We start from the raw sequence: 22,887 nt of genomic DNA, 5'->3' as shown, positions 1-22,887 counted from the left end.
TTGCAGTAGGAAAGCACTCACAGAAGAATGGATAAAAAGTATGCAGGATCATTACCCTAATGCACACAAGAACACAAGAAAATAGGAGCAGAAGTAGGCCAACCGGCCCCTCGAGCCCGCTCCGCCATTCAATACGATCATGGCTGATCCTACCCCAACCCCCTTCTCACTATCGCCCTTCTTCCCACCCAAAAGAACCGTATGATCTCCTGGGAGAGGCGAAAAACCGGATAAAAACCCAGGCCAATTTGGGAAAAAAAATCCGGGAAATTCCTCTCCGACCCCAAGCTAGGCGATCGAAACTTGTCCAGGAGATTACTCAGGTCTTACTATACTAACCATAGCTCATGTCCACTTCCCTGCCCGCTCCCCGTAACCCCTAATTCCCTTGTCTATTAAAAAACAATCTATTTCTGTGCACATGCACAGATCCTGCAAAATCACGCAGGATCATTACTCTAAATGCATTCTGCTTCACAGCAACAGGTCAAATCTTGTAAATTTTATGAAACAAAGGCAAAAGTGCTGGAAATGGTCAGCAGGTCAGGCGCAGCGTGTGTGGTGCTTGCTCTGGGCTGGACCAAGCAGAGCCCCTGCTCAATGTGCTCAGCAACACATCAGCAGAGGTGTTGGTCTCTCAGCCGGCACATGGAGTGAGCTCACACCCCTGCAGAAGTTCAGTGTAACCCTTGGCAGTTTGACATATTCTCTAATTTTACGGAGCAATCTTTTGGAACCACTTCATGTGCAGGCAGTTCTGCCAAAGTAAAATTGATCGCTAATGCATGAAAATAAAATACTGCAGTTGTTGAGCATTTTAAATGCAGGGTCTTTGACCAGAAGTGTTAACTGTTTCTCTTTCCACAGATACTGCCTGATCTGCTGAGTATTTCCAATGTTTTCTGTTCTTATTTCAGATTTTCAGCATCTGCAATTTTTTATGACTTTCTTGTACATTTGCTGATGCTTTTTCTGCCAGGGTGCTCATGAGCCTAAAGGACCAACTGAGGAATACATTCAGCTGGAGCGTTTGGTAGAGTTGGCGGTCTCACCGTATCTGGGCTTGTATGGATTTCTCCCCAGGGACAGGAACATCACGAACCCTGTCTACTTTCTTGGTACGTCAATGCCTTCTGTAACTTGCTGGAGGGGCATGAGAGAGGGCTGGTATTCTTTGGCAATTTTCAATATCCTTGGCAGCTGCACATGAGCCTGCCCTCTCACGGTGGCGCAGCGGTAGAGTTGCTGCCTTACAGCACTTGCAGCGCCGGAGACCCGGGTTCGATCCCGACTACGGGGGCTGTCTGTACTGTGTTTGTATGTACTCCCCCCGTGACCTGCATGGGTTTTCTCCGAGATCTTCGGTTTCCTCCCACACTCCAAAGACGTACAGGTTTTTAGGTAAATTGGCTTGGTAAATGTAAAAATTGTCCCTAGTGTGTGTAGAATAATGTTAATGTGCAGGGATCACTGGTCAGCACGGACCCTGTGGGCCGAAGGGCCTGTTTCCGCGCTGTATCTCTAAACTAAACTAAACTAAACCTTTGCTCAGTCACCTCATCTCAGTCTGAAGAAGGGTCTCCACCCGAAACATCACCTATTCCTTTTCTCCAGAGATGTTGCCTGACCCGCTGAGTTACTCCAAGTTTTTGTGTCTATTTACCTCATCTCCAATATAGTTTCTAAGGAATGTTTTTCTAAAAAAGGTTTCTTCTTATAAACTTATTGTAGATGCTGGAAATCTAAAATCAAACAGAATGTGCTGGAAATGTTTAGTAATTTCAGGCAGCATTGGTGGAAAGGGAAAAGACTGTGTGAAATAAATCTGGGACATTTCAGTTTTCCAAAATTATTTCACAAAGTCATTCATTTCCAATGAGAAGATTAGATAGATGTAAACGAATCAACGGTAGACACAAAATGCTGGAGTAATTCAGCAGGTCAGGCAGATCTCTGGAGGGAAGGAATGGGTGACATTTCGGGTCGAGACCCTTCTTCAGACAGAAGACCAGTCTGAAGAAGGGTCTTGACCCAAAACGTCACCCATTTCTTCTCTCCAGAGATGCTGCCTGACCTGCTGAGTTACTCCAGCATTTTATGTCTACCTTCGATTTAAACCAGCATCTGCAGATTCTTTTTCCCTGTAAACCAATCAACCCACTTTAGGCATCGCACAAGTTAAAATGACCCTCATTGATTGCAAAATGGATTGTTAATGGATGTATGATTATATTATATGATTATATTGGTTTCAAGGTTTCAAGGTGAGTTTATTGTCACATGTACCAATTAAGGTACAGTGAAATTTGTGTTATCATACAGCCATACTAAGTGAAAAGCAACAAGGCACACAGCCGCATAAAAGTTAACATAAACATCCATTACAGTGGATTCCACGTTCCTCACTGCGATGGAAGGCAATAAAGTTCAATCTGCTTCCTCTTTGTTCTCCCGCGGTCGGGGCAGTCAGTCCATCCGCAGTCGGGGCGATCAAAGCCCCCACAGCCGACGATCGAAGTCCCCGCCGCGGTGATCGAAACTCCCACGTCGGGGCGGTTGAAACTCTCTCCGCGGCATGGAGCTCCCGTCGGCCTCTTCTTACCAGAGACCACGGGCTTCACGATGTTAAAGCCCACAGGCCCCGCGGTTGGAACTTCGATCCCCGGCAAAGGGATCGCAAGCTCCACGATGTGAAAGTCCCGCAGACTCCCGCAGCTTGGAGCGCCGGGCCGGTCTCCAGCAGAGGCCGCCAACTCCTCGATGTTCGGCCGCAGTGGGGACGGAGATACGATACGGAAAAAAATCGCATCTCCGTCGAGGTAAGAGATTGAAAAAATGTTTCCCCCAACCCCCCACCCCCCCACATAAAACAAACCAAGGAATACTAAAACATACTTTTTAACACAAACTAAAAATAACAAAAAGAAGAAAGGACAGACAGACTGTTGGCGAGGCAGACACTGCTGGTTGTAAATAAAGAGTTCCCAATAATTTCTGGAGTAATGTAACATAAAAAAACCTCATTTGGACTCTCACACAAAGGTACCTTTGACCCTTCCAGGTAGATGTGTAAACCTTCCTTGGTAAAATAGGGACATTAATTTAGAGGTAGGGCATGGAAACAGATCCTTTGACCCACAGATTCTCCACCGACCAGCAATCCCCATACACTAGTTCTACCTTACAGACTCGGGACAATTTTACACAAGCCAATTAACCTACAGAGCTGCATGTCTTTAGAATGTGAGAGAAAATCGGGAAAACCCACACAGTCACAGGGAGAACATGCAAACTCCATACAGACAGCACCCATAGTCAGCATCGAACCTGGGTCTCTGGCACTGCAAAGCAGCAGCTGTATTGTTGTGCCACTATGACAGGGGTAGGAACCTTCCCCAATCCCCAATTGGAGGCCAGCGAACAGACTGCAAAATGGACCCTTTGATAGTGATCTGCCTGGTACTCATCTTCTCCTTATCCACCTCTGCTCAGTCCACCTTAACCTACCTGATCTCCCGGTTGCTCGGCACTTTAACTCCCCCTCCCATTCCCAATCTGACCATTCTGTCCTGGGCCTCCTCCATTGTCAAAGTGAGGCCCAGCGCAAATTGGAAGGACAGCACCGCATATTTTGCTTGGGTAGCTTACACCCCAGCAGTAGGAACGTTGACTTCTCTAACTTCAAATAGCCCTTGCTTTCCCTCTCTCTCCATCCCCTCCCCCTTCCCGGTTCTCCCACCAGTCTTACTGTCCCCGACTACATCCTATCTTTGTCCCGCCCCCTCCCCTGACATCAGTCTGAAGGAGGGACTCGACCCGAAACATCACCCAAACCTTCTCTCCAAAGATGCTGCCTGTCCCGCTGAGTTACTCCAGCATTTTGTGTCTACCTTGTTCTCCTTGTGTGAGGCAGGTAGGAAGGAAGGAGCAGGATCCTGTTTAAATATGAACAATTATTAATTACAACACATAAGGATGCCATTGTGCCCAATAGAAGAACTCCACCATCATTTCCATTCCCCCCCCACTGACATTATCAACAGTAATCTAATGATAATCTTAACCCAGTCTGGTGCCAAGATGCATTATTTGGAAATGGCAAAAAAAAATGTAATTACATTTTTTCACTATGGTTCTTCACTCTCGGAATATGAGCCAGGCCTTTTAGGATGAAATAAGATATTGTAATGGATAGAAGCCGGATGAATGAGATAAGAGGTCGTTTTTTCACTCTTTGAGTGGTAAATCTTTGGAGTTGACTGTGCCCATGGTCTGCAGTGGCTCAGTTCCTGAGACCATTCAAAACAGAGATCAATAACGTTCGAGACATTAAAGGAATCAAGGGACATGCATATTGGGCAGGGAAATTGAGTTGAGGTAGAAGGTTGACTATGATGAATCGCTGAGCTGGCTGTACACTCTAATGGAAGAAGCTTCCTTTCATCTCAGACCTAAACCCAATCCTAATCACCTCGATCCTTGAGTCGCAGCCAGTGGCAGAACAGTGAGTTAATTTAAGAATTAATATTGAGATTTTCCTCTGGCCCTCTCTTTCCCCTCCCCCTCCCAGTTCTCCTACTGTCTTCCTATCGTTCCTCTGTCCCTCTCTTTCCCCTCCCCCTCCCAGTTCTCCCAGTGTCTTCCTGTCTCCAACTACATCCTATCTTTGTCCCGCACCCTCCCCTGGCATCAGTCTGAAGAAGGGTCTGCACCCGAAACCTCACCCATTCCTTCTCTCCAGAGATGCTGCTTGACCCGTTGAGTTACTCCAGCATTTTGTGATACCTTCGATTTGTACCAGCATCTGCACTTATTTTCCTACTAAGAATTAATCTCATTCATCTGGCTTCTATCCATTACAACTCCAGCCCCTTACACCCTGAAAAAAATGAATTTGTGTAGGAATAGTAAATGGATAAATGATTCTTTATGTCCACGTGGACTCAACAAGTTTCCACTCTGGATAACTCTACAACTCTCCCCCCATGTATTCTACCAAGGATGCATTGGTAATTTTCAGGTAACTTGAATGACCTTGATCCAGTAAAATGTATGTTTGCACTGCTTTCCCAAACCTCCTGAGTCTATCTAAAGTGCACCCTGCAGAAAAATCAACCCTGATAAATTTAAGAAAATAACTGCAGATGCTGGTACAAATCGAAGGTATTTATTCACAAAATGCTGGAGTAACTCAGCAGGTCAGGCAGCATCTCAGGAGAGAAGGAATGGGCGATGTTTCGGGTCGAAACGTCGCCCCGAATTTAAATTTAAAATCAGGGTAGAGATTTAATTACCAATTATAATGATTCTGAAGCAACTAAATAGCTATTGATGCAAAATGTCTGATTGCCCTCTATTTATTGTTCAAGAATTCCCGCAAATTGGATCTTAACTTTTTCAGAGAAGAAACAAAGATTTTCAACTGTTAGGGTTGTTTTCTATGCTGACAATTGTTTGCTGCGCTTGCAATTCTCTGTGCTGTGTTTCTCACCACTGAAACTAATGAGCAATGTGTTGATCTAAGGGCCAAAGTACAAAGAATGAGCATCCTTGAATCAGGGACATTATCAGGCTATTACCTGAATAAACACATGCACTTGCTCACAAACACACACACACACACAACTCTTAAATATACACGCACACAATAAAACACAAATATACATGCAGACAGACACACACGAGTACACTCATGACGCACGTGCACTTATATGTGCATGTGTACACTCACGCACACATACATGCATACATATGCGAGCACACATACACATACACACATACATATTTCACCCTTACTTTCATAATCCTTCACTCATCATCCAGATTTATTCTTTTACTTTGTTGTTCAGTTCATTCAGATTCTTACCATATTATCTTCCTTGAAGCTTTAGCTTCAAAAGTCAAGAGTGTTTAATTGTCACTTGTACCAAAACGGAACATCAAAATTCTTACTTGCAGTAGCAGAGCAGGTCCTTAAGCATAGTACGCAATAGGTAATATAACGAAACAAACAACAAAAAACAGGTCAATGAAAAGCAAATACAATATTAGTGCAAAACAAAGAAAAACCAGAAGGCCCCAGTGCAACCGAGATAGTTTGTAGTTTGAAGTTTAGTCTGATGGTTGTTGGGAAGAAGCTGGTCCTAAACCTGGAGGTCATAGTTTTCAGACTCCGATACACTTTACCTGATGGTGGGAGTGCAATGAGAATGTGGCCAGGGTGGTATGGGTCATTCATGATGCCACCTGCCTTCTTGGAGCAGCACCTCCCCTTTAATGGTGGGGAGGTCAGTACTCATGATGGACCGGGCAGTGCTCACCACTTTTTGTAATCTCCTTTGTTCCTGAGCGCTCGAGTTGCCGGTGTGGCACAGTGTTACAGCGGTTGGGTTGCTGCCTCACAGCGCCAGATATTCGGGTTCGATCTTGAGCTCGGGTGCTGTGTATGCGGAGTTTGTATGTTTCTCCTGAGATGCATGGGTTTTCTCTGGTGCTCCGGTTTCCTTACACATTCCAAAGATGTGCAGGTTTGTTGGCTAATTGGCTTTTGTAAATTGCCACCCGTAGGCAGGATGCATAAGTGGGATAACATAGAACTGGTGTACGGGTGATCAGTTGTCGGCGTGGACTAGTTGGGCTGAAGGGCCTGTTTCCCTGCTGTAATTCTAAACTAAGTTAGTCCAGCCACGATGCAACCAGTCAATATGTGCTCTACTATCTGTAGAAGCTGAAGATAGTATTCATCAATATGCTAAATATCCTCAAATTTCTAAGGAAGTTGAGGCCTTCCTCGTCTTTTTTTATGATTGCATCAAAGTGCTGGGTCCAGGACAGATCTCCAGAGATGTGCATGCGCAGGAACTTGAGGTTGTTGACTCTGCTACCGACCCGTTGATGAAGACAGGTTCATGGATCCTCAGCCTCTCTCTCTTGAAGTTAACAATCTGTTCCGAGGCTTGTATACACTGGAATTTAGAAGGATGAGAGGAGATCTTGTCGAAACGTATAAGATTATTAAGGGGTTGGACACGTTAGAGGCAGGAAACATGTTCCCAATGTTGGGGGAGTCCAGAACAAGGGGCCACAGTTTAAGAATAAGGGGTAGGCCATTTAGAACAGAGATGAGGAAGAACTTTTTCAGTCAGAGAGTGGTGAAGGTGTGGAATTCTCTGCCTCAGAAGGCAGTGGAGCCCAGTTCGTTGGATGCTTTCAAGAGAGGGCTGGATAGAGCTCTTAAGGATAGCGGAGTGAGGGGGTATGGGGAGAAGGCAGGAACGGGGTACTGATTGAGAGTGATCAGCCATGATCGCATTGAATGGCGGTGCTGGCTCGAAGAGCTGAATGGCCTACTTCTGCACCTATTGTCTATTGTCTAATGAGTGGGTTAACATATGATGAGCATTTGAGCATATGATGGGCCTCTACTCACTGGAGTTTAGAAGGTTGAGGGGGGGACCTCATTGAAACTTACAGAATAATGAAAGGCATAGATAGAGTGGATGTGGAAAGGATGTTTCCACCGGTGGGAGAGTTTCGGACCAGAGGTCATTGCCTCAGAATTAAAGGGCGCTCTTTTAGAAAGGAGGTGCGGAGGAATTTCTTTAGTCAGAGGGTAGTTGATCTGTGGAGTTTTGCCACAGAGGGCTGTGGACAGCGAGTCAGTGGATATTTTTAAGGCAGAGATAGACAAATTCTTGATTAGAACAGGTATCAAGTTTTATGGGGAGAAGGAAGGAAAATCGGATTATGAGGCAGAGATCAGCCATGATTGAATGGCGTGGTAGACACGATCGGCCGAATGGCCTAATTCTACTCCCATAACGTGTGAACTTGTGAAAATACTTAGTAAAGTAGGTGGGGGAGTGTTGTGCTGTGGGGAGGGGTGGTGAGAAATGGGGTGAAGGTTATAGAAATCACAAACCAATTAAAATCAGGCCCTTCTATGCGGTACATAGACACATAAAGCTGGAAACATGTTCCCAATGTTGGGGGAGTCCAGAACAAGGGGCCACAGTTTAAGAATAAGGGGTAGGCCATTTAGAACTGAGATGAGGAAAAGCTTTTTCAGTCAGAGAGTTGTGAATCTGTGGAATTCTCTGCCTCAGAAGGCAGTGGAGGCCAATTCTCTGAATGCATTCAAGAGAGAGCTGGATAGAGCTCTTAAGGATAGCGGAGTCAGGGGGTATGGGGAGAAGGCAGGAACGGGGTACTGATTGAGAATGATCAGCCATGATCACATTGAATGGCGGTGCTGGCTCGAAGGGCCGAATGGCCTCCTCCTGCACCTATTGTCTATTACTGACGTTGCGAGCTAGGTTGTTGGTCTGGCACCATTCTATTAGATAATCAATCTCTCTCCGATACTCTGACTCATAATTACCCCAAACCTTTCCAAAAACGGTGCTGCAGTTATAGGCATTCGAGTGAGTAGAGCAGGGAACTGAGCACACAGCATTGAGCTGCCCCGAGGCTGACCGTTATCGAGGAGGAAATGTTGTTGTCAATTTGTACCGATCATGGTCTGTTGGTGAGGAAGTCGAGGATCCAATTGCAAAAGGATGTATCAAACCGCCAGTTCAGTGAATTATGAGTTCACTCATTTCTACAGTGCCACGCTATGATGAATGCTTGGTGAATTTGTCTTTCAGCTCTGAGTGCTTAAGATGTGCTGCCTTCCCTGATACAGCACTCCCGTCTCTCGAGACCATCCAATATATCACCATGCAGTGTTCCGGATGCAGTTTTGAGCAGTTGAGGGGAGAGTGATGGAGACACAAGATAGTAATGTCAGATGGATGCAGATAATTGCAAGGATGAATAAAGGAAAGGGGGCGGTCACAAGTTGCAGAAGCGTTTAGAAAAGGCCAGGAACCCTGCCAATTCATTGACAGCCATTAAACTGGGGTGAAAGGGGGAAAACATTGGTAATCCTCCCTCTCTATTTTACACCATCTGTGCTCTTTCCAAAAGAGCCCCAAATTTGAGTCTCTTGTACATTTAATTAACATCTGAATACCTTTAACCTCTGTACTTGTCACCATAATAGCTAAGGACAATTTTAGCACACTCCAACCTTTTGTCCTTTCTCCTTCACTGCTAAAATTGATCCAAGACAACTTAGTTTTCCTTCTTGTAGTAAACCTTTCTTTTCCTCGCCACGGAAGGCTGTGGAGGCCAAGTCAGTGGATATTTTTAAGGCAGAGATGCATAGATTCTTGATTAGTACTGGTGTCAGATGTTATGGGGAGAAGGCAGGAGAATGGAGTTTGGAGGGAGAGATAGATCAGCCATGATTGAATGGCGGAGTAACTTGATGGGCCGAATGGCCTAATTCTACTCCTGTCACGTATGACCTTCTGACCTCTCAATAGCTCTTACACTGTTCGGCTGTTTAGGGATTCAGGTTACATCAGGTTTGGCTACCTGAATCCCCGAAGAGTCAAATGCTCAATCAGTTGTAATGTTTTGTCTGCAATTCTACCCAGTTCTTTCCCCGCTCCTTGCTCCCGCAAGGCATTAAGCTCGTCCTTTCTATCCAACCACTTTCTTCAGCATTTCAGAACTCAATCCATCAACCACATTGATTGAGGCGTGTATCAACTTTGTTTCAAGTCTACCACTTCTCAGTTAATGCATTCTTCTTCACAGCTAGCAAAATGCAAACTGTCACATTTCCTTAACCTTTATCTTGTCTGCAAGTATCTCCTTTCTGAAAGGTTGTAAAGTATTTAATCTACTGATGGAAAGATATGCCTAGCGTCAGTCCCTCATATAATAATAAGGAGTTGTGCTTGGGTGATGTAGGTTTTATTTGCATGGCCTTGGAAAGACCAAATTAAATTTTATATGAATGGAATTGCTAAATTATATTTCTAATTATAAAATTTGTGGGATGTCCTGAAAGATTACCGTTGTACAGTGTAGATAGGGAACTGGCAGCGGGGTACTTAACACGTCAGTCAGCCCCTTTGTACTCTGATTAGAATGGGTACAATGGTGCCAAATTGCCACAACACACTCTATGTCTCAAAATTGCGGCCAGTGGGATAACATAGAACTAGTGTGGAGAGGTGATCAGTGTGGACTCGGTGGGCTGAAGGGCCTGTTTCCATGCTGTATTATTCAATCAATTCAATTCATCAATTTCTTTATTCATTGTGCAGGCTGCTTTTATTCTGGTTTACAGATTTCTGGAGAAATACTGGGCATAAAGTTAGTCCCGACCTTGTGTGGCATTGTGGCTGGAGGGAATTATCACTGTCATCTCCATTCTGACTGGGTCTTGTGTTGCTGAACATGTTATTCTATCTTGATTGAGTGAGGAAATGAAAGATCTGCCCAGTTTGCAGAAGCAACCCAACCTTAGTCTCATTCTCACAGGTCCGTTGCCCTTGCAACTGAGCCAGGCCTTGGAAAGGTAAAATGAAGAGGGCGTTGCAGTCGTGCTCCGCCATCAATTTGAAAGTGACCGAGTTGCGTGTTTTGTATGCTAGCTCTGAAAATGTGCGAGTTGCAGGTTGTGTCAGCTGAGGTGTCACCCCTGTGCCTTCGAAATCTGGCCCCAGGTTCCAAGAGCCGAATGCAGCTGCATCTGGGAACGAGGGACCTGAGCTTTGGCAGGTTATTGGTGCAGTCCGCCAGCCTCCTATGCATGTGTGCGTCACCATGGTGAGCAAGTGTTAACAGGAGGAACACGGCCAATGACTGATGCCATTTTGGTATCAAGGAAGTGGTTTTAAAAATACAGTGCGAAACAAAACATTGTGTCACAGCCGCGCCTGCTGATTTATTCTTGCTTTTAGTAGCAGATATTGTGAGAACAACAACTGGCCATTCAGTCTGTAGGCCTATTTTATCCTGGAGGCATTTACCATAGAAATGGCCCTTCCATCCATCCTATCCTATACTGACCTTTTTGCCCAAATACAATAATCTAATCCCCATTACATCTCATTTTCCCATTGATCCTCCATATCTTTTTCAAAGATGCACAAATCCATGTTTGGGAAGCCACAAGTGGTACCGTGCCCAGAGCCCTATGGTCCAAAGAACTCTATCCTTCAGTAACTTCTGTGAACAAAAGTTGCTTCCTGCTTTTCCACTGAACAGATTGACTATAGTTTCAATCCATACTGGATTGCCCCCGTCATGGAAGAAATGTTTCTCTCGGCAACATGCCCTTTACCACGTTGCATGAAATACAAACCAAGGGAATGCAAATTCCTCATCATTAAATCTTCCGAGCCACAGTGTCCTCCTGAGGTATGGTGGAGAAAGCTGAACACATTATCAAGGATGAATCTGACCAAGAGACTTTGTACAGCAGTTATTGTTTTCATGGCTTTTTGAAATAAAAGCACATTTTACTGGTTCCTTTGATTTACCTGTCCACCAGCAATTGGTGATGAATGGTTTTAGTTCTTAGTTTAATTTTAGTTTTCCTAAACGTTTAGAAAAGACTTGCACATTTCCTCAATCCATTGTGAATGAATTCACACTTGTTGTCCTTTGGGACAGCACGGTGGCGCAGCGATAGAGACCTGGGTTTGATCCTGACCACGGATGCTATCTGTGTGGAGTTTGTACGTTCTCCCTGTGACCGTGTGTGTTTTCTCCGGGTGTTTCTCCGGGTTTTCTCCCACACTCCAAAGACGTAGGTTAATTGGCTTCGGTAAAAATTGTAATTTGGCTCTAGTGCGTAGATAGTGTTAGTATATGGGATGATCGCTGTTCAGCACAGACTTGGTGAGCCGAAGGGCATGTTTCTGTGCTGTATCTCGAAAGTAAATTAAAACTGTGGGACTGCTTTATGCACATATTTCTGCAACACTCTCACAGTTCCTGCACCCATGTGCATTAAATACTGTCCCCCCCCCCAATTTTGTTGTATCATTGACACACTGGCCTAAAATTTCATTCCCATTCCCTTCCTTATTTACACTGCATTCAGAAAGTATTCAGACCCCTTCACTTTTTCCACATTTTGCTACATTGCAGCCTTATTTTCAAATGGATTAAATTATATTTTTGTTATCATCAATCTACACAGAATATCCCATAATTAAAAAGTGAAAACAGGTGTTTAAAATTTTTTGCAAAGTTATTAAAAAGAAAAAACTGAAATATCACATTTACATAAGTAATCAGACCCTTTACTCAGTACTTTGTTGAGGCACCTTTGGCAGCGATTACAGCCTCAAATCTTCTCGGGTATGACGCTACAAGCTTGGCACACCTGTATTTGGGTAATTTGCCCCATTCTTCTCTGCAGATCTTCTCAAGCTCTGTCAGGTTGGATGGGGAGCATCGATGCATAGCTATTTTCAGGTCCCTCCAGAGATGTTCGATTGGGTTCAAGTCCGGGCTCTGGCTGGGCCACTCAAGGACATTCACAGACTTGTCACGAAACCACTCTTGCGTTGTCTTGGCTGTGTGCTGAGGGTCTTTGTCTTATTGGAAGGTGAACCTCCACCCCAGTCTGAGGTCCAGAACGCTCTGGTGCAGGTTTTCATCAAGGATCTCTCTGTACTTTGCTCCGTTCATCTTTCCCTCGATCCTGACTAGTCTCCCAGTTCCTGCCGCTGAAAAACATCCCCACAGCATGATGCTTCACCATAGGTATGGTATTGGTCAGGTGATGATCAGTGCCACTAGGCATTCAGGCCAAAGAGTTCAATCTTGGTTTCATCAGACCAGAGAATCTTGTTTCTCATGGTCTGAGGTGCCTCTTGGCAAACTCCAAGCGGGCTATCATGTGCCTTTTACTGAGGAGTGGCTTCCGTCTGACCACTCTACCATGAAGGCCTGATTGGTGGAGTGCTGCAGATATAGTTGTCCTTCTGGAAGGTTCTCCCATTTTCACAGAGGAACTCTGGAGCTCTGTCAGAGTGACCATTGGGTTCTTGGTCACCTCCCTGACCAAGGCTCTTCTCCCCCGATTGCTCAGTTTGGCCGGGCGGCCAGCTCTATGAAGAGTCCTGGTGGTTCCAAAGTTCTTCCATTTAAGAATGACAGAGGCCACTGTGCTCTTCGGGACCTGCAAAGCTGCAGAAATTGTTCTATGCCCTTCCCCAGATCTGTGTCTCAATATAATCCTGTCTCAGGTCTACAGACAATTCCTTCGTCTTCATGGCTTGGTTTTTGCTCTGACATGCACTGCTAACTGTGAGACCTTATACAAACAGGTGTATGCCTTTCCAAATCATGTCCAATCAATTTAATTTACCACTGGTGGACTCCAATCAAGTTGTAGAAACATCTCAAGGATAATCAATGGAAACAGGATGAACATAAGCTCAATTTTGAGTGTCAGAGCAAAGGGTCTGAATACTTATGTAAATGTGATATTTCAGTTATTTCTTTTTAATTACCTTACAAACATTTCTAAACACCTGTTTTTGTTTTTTTTTATTCTGGAGTATTGTGTGTAGGTTGATGATAAAAAAAAAGAATTTAATCCATTTTAAAATAAGGCTATAACGTAGCAAAATGTGGAAAAAGTGATGGGGTCTGAATACTTTCTGAATGCACTGTACACCAAGCTGCTTCCAAATTTTAAAAACGTTTACTGGGTGGCCCACATGCCTTTCCCTAAAAGCCTTTTTTTTGTCCAATCTGAAAATTAATCCCACTATTTTATAACAGTAACCCTATTATCAGCTGGTGAAATGGAGTGAGTCAATTGCTAGAAGTGAGGTTCAAGCCAAGTCTTGTAGCATCACAAGACTTTTGCAATGTTTTAATCCAGTGATTTATCACTGGCATCTCCCTGAGTGAGTTAGATACAGAAATCTAATCATGGAATCCGATTGATTTATGGGTTATCACTGGAATGTGGATAGAGAATATTTCCAGATTGGAACAAATCAATCTGGAAATTGATCAAAGTAATTTTTCAAGACACAACATAACAAATGATCCAGGATCAGAACAACATAACCAAAATCTTCACAAGGCAGTCACTGTTTTGTTTAGTTTTGGTTTAGTTTAGTTGTGTTTAGTTGAGTTTAGTTTGGTTTAGTTTAGAGATACAGCGCGAAACAGACCCTTTGGCCCACCGAGTCTGCACAAAACAGCGATCCCCGCACCCTAACACTATCCTACACACTAGGGACAATTTACAATTATACCAATCCAATTAACCTACAAACCTGTACGTCTTTGGAGAGTGGGAGGAAACCGGAGCTCCTGGAGAAAACCCACGCAGGTCACGAGGAGGATGTACAAACTCCATACAAACTCAGCAGTCAGGATCGTACCCAGGTCTCTGGTGCTGTAAGGCAGCAACTCTACCACTGCACCACCGTGCCGCCCCAAGGCTCCAGGTTTTTTGTCTCTGGAAATCAGAAAGCTTTAGGGCAACTTAATAGGGATTTTTAAAATTAGAAAACGTTTTGCGGTAAAGAAGGAAGGGAATTGGTGTCAAAAGGAATCTATAACGGATAATATTAAGCTTTTTTTTCATCAGATGTTAGCCCTGATAACTTGCCTTCACTTCAGCCTCTTTAGTTTAGAAAGCACATAGATGGGGCATCTTGGTCGACATGAGTAAGTTGGGCCGAAGGGCCTGTTTCCATGCTGTATGATTATGACTAAATGTAGATTCTTTCATATTTTACACTGTATTATCTGGATTCTGAGATGCAAATATTTTCAAATATTGACGCCATTTCATGTGGGCGAATATATCTGACTAATCATTACTTCTATCTTTTGATCCTTTTTATGCACTGATGCCGATTTACTTCCCTCATCCCAGATGTCTCTTGAGGTTAGGATCTGCTGTTTGCTGAAACAATCACCAGCCTGTGTTATAATAACAAGGAAAGCTATGTTGCTATGCAAATGAGTTAACAGTTTGGCCTACAGATATCGTTAACAGTAATCTTGGACTTTGGAATCTAAACAAACAACTGATAATTTTTTAGTAAAATGATAAGCTCTTTATTGTTACGACTATCACACAGCCTAATGTGATGGTGCTGTTTGCATTGTTCTGATCCTGTGCCATTTATCATTCTCGTACTTTGGAAGCCAGCCCCATCTCCTCCATAAAAAAGCTCCTGGCATGGGCCGTGTACCCACAAGTAAAGACAGTGACAGCTAACGTAATCACATACCCTGGAATCACGATCTGCTTTAACTGAGGCTGTCAGAGCTCATCCAGATCATAAACATTGACCCTCCAGGCGTAAGACTTCATCTGTATTCTCTCAATCACAAGCTGACAAACAATGGCATAACTTTGGTCCTCAAAAGGACTCATGGGCCAACTGTGTCTGCGGTTAGTGCTTAAAATGTTGGCAGAGGCAGGTTCAATTAATGCACAATAATTGGGCAGTATCATGGCACATCTGCTTCACGTTCAAGTGACCCGGGTTCAATCCTGAGCACTGGTGCTATCTGTGTGGAGTTTGTGTGGTCCCCCTTTGACTGCATGGGTTTCCCCCGGGTGCTCGTTTCTTCTCATGTCCCGAAGACGTGCAGGGTGGTAGGTTAATTGTCCACCGTAAATTGTCCCTTGCGTGTGGATGAGCGATAGATTCGGAGAAGGGTGATGAGAATCTGCAGGTAATGAAAATGAAATTAGTATGGGGTTAGTGTAAATTACAATCAGTGCAGACTTGGTAGGCTCCCATTCCCAAGAAACAGTGTCTGAAATGTGTTCCAGACAATCAGGACATCTTCCTAAATAATTTCAAAGCAAATACAGTCCTCTTGGGCTTAAAGATTAAGCAGCTGCAACGATGTAGCCCCTAATGGTGGAGAAAGATGTACTTATTTAATTCCATCACCCACTGTTAACCATGTTTGCAATTTAATAATATGAGGGTTGCAAGCTGAGGGATGAGGTTTGTGTATCCAGACCTCTTCCGTAATCCTGAACCTCCTGTTTGGAGTTTGCACGTTCTCCCATGACCACATGGGTTTGCTCTCATTTCCTCCAGGTCAGTAGGTAGGCAAGCACTCCGAACTGTTAGAGAGGTCAACTAAATTTGGGTATCGAATTTCACGAGCAGCCATGCAGGAAGAGGTTCAGGAATGTAAACTCAACGCACGCCATACAGGAGGATGTGAGTACAATTGGCAAGCGTCAGAGCCAGCTGTAGACTGCTTTCTACCCTGAATGAGTGATGCCACTGAGTTCTCAGTCTGGCAAAGGATTCGCATGACATCCATTGCAGGCATATTCTGATCAGGTGCACACTCTTGTGCCAAGCTCCTTGATCCCCCGTGACTGGCTGGTTGGATATTCATGTTCAGGTATTGAGCGCACCACACCCGCCCACTCCCCTTTCCCATCACTGCTTCCTCTCAACAACCATCACCTCACCTGCCTTCCCCATGGTAGAACATCTCCAATAATCATTTGCTCATCACCTTCCTTACGGCACATTCATTCCCCAAATGTTATCTCTTGGTGTCTGCATTCGGCTAAAGACCATGTCGCCTCGGACAACCACTGGCTGAACAATCCCCACTCTTACTCCCAGCACCTTTCCAATTAAAGACTCTGTTTGCCTCTCTTCTCCGCAACCACCCTCTGTGCAATCACTCCATGCTGTCGCCCCACGAATCACATCCATTGTCCTCTTTTGCTGCTTTGCCCTCTCTCCCCCTCCAGCTTCCCTTGATTCACCACTCCCATTGTCACCTTATTTGCTTCAACAGTTTCCCCTCTCTGTCCATGCCGCGGTTTCTCAAGGACCCAGCTTTGTCAGCTATTCGCCACCTTCTCCATTCTCCCCACCATCTCCTTGGCATCCAAAGGTCCCTGGCTACATCCAACATCCAGTGGTTTCACATTCACTTCTGAGGCAGAAGCTAGACGTTTCACTCCCAATAAAGAGCATATAGCCTGATGCATCGCTGAGGGACTGCTGTGTTGTCGGATAGGGCACTGCGCTGAATGGGGACTCTGTCTGCTCTTCCTGGTAAATGGAAAGCAAAGCGGTATGTCTGCCACTCTTTCTCCAACTATCTAGCAGGTGCTCAAGTCATTATCTCTTTGATTACTCATTGATTACTCATGAGACTTACAGTTGGTCTTACAGTGACTACATCTCAAAGGTATTTGACTTTTGCATGAGGCTGTAACAAAGGTTGACAAAGGTCTACAAAAGGCTTTAAGACATCCTGAAGATGTGATAGGCACAATGTAAATGCAAGTTCTTTCCTTGCTATCTTTCTGTAGGCCCAGTGGTGCCCCAGTGGTGCAGCGGTAGAGTTGCTGCCTCACAGCGCCAGAGACCCGGATTCAATCTTGACTACGGGTGCTGTCTGTACGGAGTTTGTACATTCTCCTTGTGACTGCGTGGGTTTTCTCCGGGTGCTCCTGTTTCCCCCCACACTGCAAGGACGTACAGGTCTGTAGGTTAATTGGCTTTTGTAAGTTGTAAAATTGTCCTCAGTGTGTAGGATTGTGTTAGTGTATGGGGTGCTCGCTGGATGGCATGGGCTCAGCGGGTCGAAGGGCCTGTTTCTGCGCTGCGTCTCAAAAGTCTAAAGTCTAAAAGTCTATTAGACTAAAGTGTTAACTTCCATTAATATCATCCATTTGTCATGCCACCGATTAAGGAAATTCCTACGTATCGCCACAACGCATGTAGAATCTATTTCTTTTGGTTCATATGCGTTCCTCTGTCTCTCATGTCATAGACTTCCCTGAGTGATCGTTCAGGCAAATCTGATCTTGTGCAACCTCAGCTTTTGGTTCGATCCTGACCTTCGACCCTGGCAGATCAGTTGCCAAGAGTGCATTCTTTCACCTCTTGAACATTCCACACTCGCGTGTCAGTTTGGCTCAGTTAATAGCACACCTGCCCCAGGGTCAGTGGATTGTAGGGTCAGGCCCGGGGAATGCAGTATGTAACTGTGGCTGCTATTTCAAAGCTGTGTTCAGGCTGGGTGGAATAGTCACAAGTGCCAGCTGTTACAGAGGATGTTATACTGAATGCCCGCCCATCTGGTACATGCATTTGCCTGTTAAAGGTCCCATGGTATAATTCAGTGGGCAGGAAGTTTGCCCTGTCCCAAACAACTTCAATGAGAAACGTCACTTATTCCTTACTCTGACAAGTGGGTGAGTTGAGGATTCAGCAGCTTATATCCCTTGGCCTTGCCCCGACACTGATCTCCTCACAATCAGTTCCAGTCACACCCAGTGTCTGATGTAAACTCTGCGGGTCAAGCAGCATTTCTGGAGAATGTCGATATGTGACATTTCGGGTTGGGACCCTTCTTCAAACTGGAGAAGGGTCCCGACCCGAAAAGTCATCAGTTAGTCAACAGCATCTGTTCTCCAGAGATGCTGCCTGACTTGCTGAATTACTCCAGCATTTTGTGTCCTGTGTAAACCAGCATATGCAGTTCCTTGTTTCTACATACAACTCTGCTGTCTGGCTTATTAGAGTCATGGAAACAGGCGTGGAAACAGGCCCTTTGGCCCAACTTGCCCGCATTGACCAACATGTCCCATCTACACTAGTCCCACCTGCCTGTGTTTGGCCCATATTCCTCTAAACCTGTCCTATCCATGTACCTGTCTAATTCTTTCTTAATCGTTGCAAAAGTCCCTTCCGCAACTCCCTCCTCTGGCAAGTCGTTCCATACACCTTCTACCCTTTGTGTAAAAAAGTTACCCCTTTATTATCAAACTCAAGTCAGCGTGTACACCTCCACTGCACACGAGCCTTGGGATGCAGCAATGAACCCACGGACTGAGGTGTCTCTACCCCGACTCATGTCTCTGTTAGTCTGTTCTATCCCTGCCTTCGGCCTCTCCCCTCCTGCCTGAAGAGCTTCATAGTATTTTATCTCAAGCCGTACCTCTGTTCTCCTGTCTTGAGTTCCTGCCTGTTAATAATCTTTTGCGACGTACGTTTGCAGCACTGAAAGGAAAGCTGAGCTCTTCATCTGCCGCGGTGATGTGGATAGTTTTGTCTGACACACAACAGCTGATGAACAGCCACAACCGACAGGACCTTGTGCGGCATTGAACTCGCCAGGCACTTGTGTTCAATTGGGAGTTGTCTGTGTTGAGTGTGCACGTTCTCCCAGTGACCGCTTTGGTTTCCCCGGGCGTTCTGGTTTCCTCCCGCATCCCAAAGATGCGTCAGTTAGGTATGTTAATTGGTTACTGTAAATTGTCCCTGCTACCTGGTATATACTGAAGAATCTGGGGGCATTGATGGGAATATGATGGAGAATAAAAAGGAATTAGTGTAGGATTAATGTAAATGGGTGCTTCTTGATCAGTACAGATGGTGTCTTTTACCGTCCTGTCTGACTCTATGACTGTGCGTTTAGGCATAAAGGTGAGAACATTTGCAGCTTAACATCCAATTAAAGGCACTCTGAAATTCTGGCCTGTCATTTCCACACTATCCCTTGATATATTTGGAAGCGATTTTCTTAATCCCAATGAAGATCGGTTTATTGGATAAGGAAGCATTTTTAATTACTGTCCATGAACTAAAGATAACACAATATTAAATGACTGAAAATGACATTTTAAAATTTGTACTTAACTATTTGCTACTTATATTAAAATTAATCTTATCATGACACAGAAAAAGGCCATTTGGTCCATCGGATCCCTGCCTGGTGGGGACAAAAGGTGCCTGGTGGGGACAAATAGCCAGCCTTTAGAGTCTGTAAAGGCCTTTGTAGCCTTCTTGTCCATGTGCCTGGGAACCTTCTCTGTCTGGAAAAGCTTACAAGGATAGATGATGAAAAAAGTTGCAGAGCCTGTACACAGGAACTCCCCCAAAATGAACATTATCTTGAGATAATACAGGTTGGGGAGGTCCAGTGTGATGTTTGCCTTCCTTTCCATTTTGATTTCCTATGCCCTCACCCACATAATGATGGGTTAATTGGCCTAATTCTACTCCTATAACTTATGAATTTAGTTTATGAACGTATCCAGTCTTATCCTGGAGACAGATCCGAGGCAGCACGTAGGATCAGGATTGGGATGAAGGACATCCAGGAGAACGTCAGGAGTACAACAGGAGTTCAGGGAGTTGTGCAATGATGATGCTTTTCTCCTGACTGTCTGGAAAAGATTTACAAGGCACTTGGGTGTGGAGAAGGCTGTAGAAACCATACACTGGACCTCCCCAACCTACAGCACAACCTCCATCAATACAGGGTTGAGAGTGTGGCCAATTTTGTGGATGGGACTGACGTCTGGTACAACATTGCTTGCTGTATAAGATCAGGAAGCTTTGCGTTGAGTCCCTACAGCTTCAAGGCCACTTTGACTGATGTCTGTTTATTTATTTACTGATCTGTTAAAAAATAAATTCCATTTTTTCCTGGAGTCATAGAGACTGGAAACAAACCCTTTGTCCCACTGGCCCAACCATCAAGCACTCATTTTGGCATAATCTCACCTTAATCCCATATTTTTTTATTCTTCCCACTTTCCCATAGAAACTAGGTGCAGGAGTAGGCCATTTGGCCCCTCAAGCCAGTACCACCATTCAATATGATCATGTCTGATCATCCAAAATCAGTACCCCACTCCCGCTTTCTCCCCATATCCCTTGATTCCGTTAGCCCTAAAAGCTATATCAAACAGCTGCCCCCAGATTCCACCACTCACCCACATACCAGGGGCAAATTATCGTGACCAATTAACATGCACGCGTCATGGGAAGTGCGATGAAGTGAAGTGAGAATCCCCAGTGGAACCTCACAGGGAGAACGTGCAAACTCCACTTAGACAGCGCCCAAGACAGGATGGAATCTGGGCCTCCAGCAATGCAAGGCAGTTGCTCAGCTAGCTGTGGCACGGTACCTTTACGCTCGCTGGATAATGGAACCAAGCTGTTGTATAACCTGTCCACCACTGTCACGTACTAATGTCTATTATTTTCCCCTCTAGATCGAAGATTTGCAGGTTCAAGATCAAAGGCAGTTGATTCATTCGGCGATGGTTCTGAAGTAACTGCATCGAATGAGACTGTGCTGACTCCTTTAATTGAGCAGGAGGGTGAGACTTACTTAGAGAGATGTGGGAGCATACGGCGTCACACAGTGGCCAACGCACCCACGGAGCTCCAGCTTTTGGCCATGAGTTCCATGCTGCACCCCAGGATGAGAGAAGGGCCGGACTCTGAAGACAAATGCCTGCTGATGCAGCCCGACCTTAACCACAGACACTACTGCAGTGAGCTCAACATCCAGGAGGCTGAGTCGGAGTTCATGGCTGTCTCGCTGGAGGAGGCTCCGGACATGAAGTGTACAGCCCTTGGCTAGATCACAAGGTCATTGTTTGGTTAACACACTTCATTAGTATTCGTGGAAAGAAATAATTCCATGATCTGCCTGAATCCCATGATAGGATTAATTTAAGAGCTGTCCCTCACTCAGCAAGTCTAATTCCAGCTGGTCATGTATACAGAATTGTTCGCCTCGCCCAAGCCTTTACTGTAACAACCGAATATATCTCAGAACTGAAAACAAAACCGATCCAGCAGAAATGATGACAGAGTATGCTATTGAGTCGGGACACTCTGTAATGGATGCCCTGGCAAAGAAGCAATCTGGCAGTAGTACGTTTGCACTAAAGTTAAGACTGAGAGAAGTCCTCGACTTTAAAACCCAAGATTGCACTATGATGGCAGCATTGATTAACTACTGGACTGTTCTTCCCCTGTCTCTCTATAAACCACTGGTTCATGACGGAGAATTGTCCAGAAATGCCATCAGTTCATTTCACTGCCAGTCTGCCTTTTATGAAGACATTGCTGAAGTAATTTTCAACTGGTCTTTCAAAACAAAGTTAGCTGCAGCATTTTCAGATAAAGATTTTCACTGCACTTCTCTGTGTGATGAAATGCCTTATTTTCCTCTTCCTTTACAAAATGTGTTTGTATGATCTTGTGTCACGTGACAGGCGAGGGAGCAGTGTAAACCCTTGTAGTAACTTCCGAGAAAGCAGAACAAACTGCGATATGTGTGCGAGTGTTGCAAAGCCAATACCAATCAGTCAAAGAGAGTGCTGGGACCTCTGGAACAATTCCTCAACTGTAAGCCCTTGTGAAAACACACCAGAATTTAAAGTCAGCTCATTTGCCTCTCAATAGGGGGGTCTTCAAATGGTGGCATTTCACCAAGCCCACTGGACACAGGCTACATACAAAAGTTATTTTTAAATTAATGTTATTTCACCTCCAACAGGTCTTCTTTCTCATTGTAACAAATAAACCGTGGAACCATTTGGTTAAAAGAGAGTGAACTGTAGCTTCCCTGTATCAGTGGCAAGTTCAAAGACAGAGGTTGAGCTACAGACAGTGAGTGGCCTGCGGTAGATTTATCTACAGTGGAGAAAATGTTGAAATGTGTGGCAGAGGAAGACACAAATTAACGGATCCCATTCCATGCACTAAACACCACAGTCGATCAGAGGACTGAGCTGTATACACCCATATTCATCAATACCACACGGTGCCGTCGATGTGGTGAGTGGGTTCACATTCACCCTGAAAGCTACATGGGGGGATACAGTGGGGCGGTCCCTGCAGCTTCCGGCTCACAGCTTCAGCAGCTCGGGTTCAATCCTGACTGGGGTCCTGTCCGTGTGTAGAGTTTGCACATTCTCCCCATGACCATGTGGGTTTCCTCCCACATCCCAAAGACCTGCGTTGGTACTTTCATTGGCCACTGAAAATGTCCCCTGGGCGGTGGAATCAATGGGGAGTTAACGGGCACGTGAGGCAGTAAGTGGAGGCTTGAAGGGATCCCACTGGAGCTGGCATCGATTCAATGGGTTCAATGGTCTTTTTCAATGCCGTTAGGGGAATATGAAAAATATGGCAGCACTTTCAATGAATCGAATGGCTCCGATGGACTGTAAACTCCACACAGTTCAATTTG

At 44.9% G+C, this 22,887-nt stretch overlaps 1 protein-coding gene across 5 annotated transcripts in view; it reads left to right on the top strand.

The window, feature by feature from the left end:
- LOC144602064 (proline-rich protein 5-like) overlaps nucleotides 1-22,353 on the top strand; it is an 85,078-nt gene extending 62,725 nt beyond the window's left edge. For 3 of the 5 annotated variants that reach the window (XM_078414749.1, XM_078414747.1, XM_078414750.1), the window contains 2 exons: nucleotides 980-1,118; nucleotides 20,894-22,353. In XM_078414749.1, the coding sequence (XP_078270875.1) occupies nucleotides 980-1,118; nucleotides 20,894-21,267 (513 nt within the window). In that variant the 3' untranslated portion in view covers nucleotides 21,268-22,353. Of the gene's footprint in view, nucleotides 1-917; nucleotides 1,119-17,194; nucleotides 17,330-20,893 lie in introns of those variants that run through there. The other 2 variants (XM_078414751.1, XM_078414752.1) reach the window with 2 other exon arrangements.
- The last annotated feature ends 534 nt before the right edge of the window (nucleotides 22,354-22,887 follow it).

Source organism: Rhinoraja longicauda, chromosome 18, assembly GCF_053455715.1.
Source record: "Rhinoraja longicauda isolate Sanriku21f chromosome 18, sRhiLon1.1, whole genome shotgun sequence".
Taxonomy (NCBI): Eukaryota; Metazoa; Chordata; class Chondrichthyes; order Rajiformes; family Arhynchobatidae; genus Rhinoraja; species Rhinoraja longicauda.
Note: the sequence above shows the minus strand (reverse complement) of the source record. Positions and strands in the feature narration are given on the sequence as shown.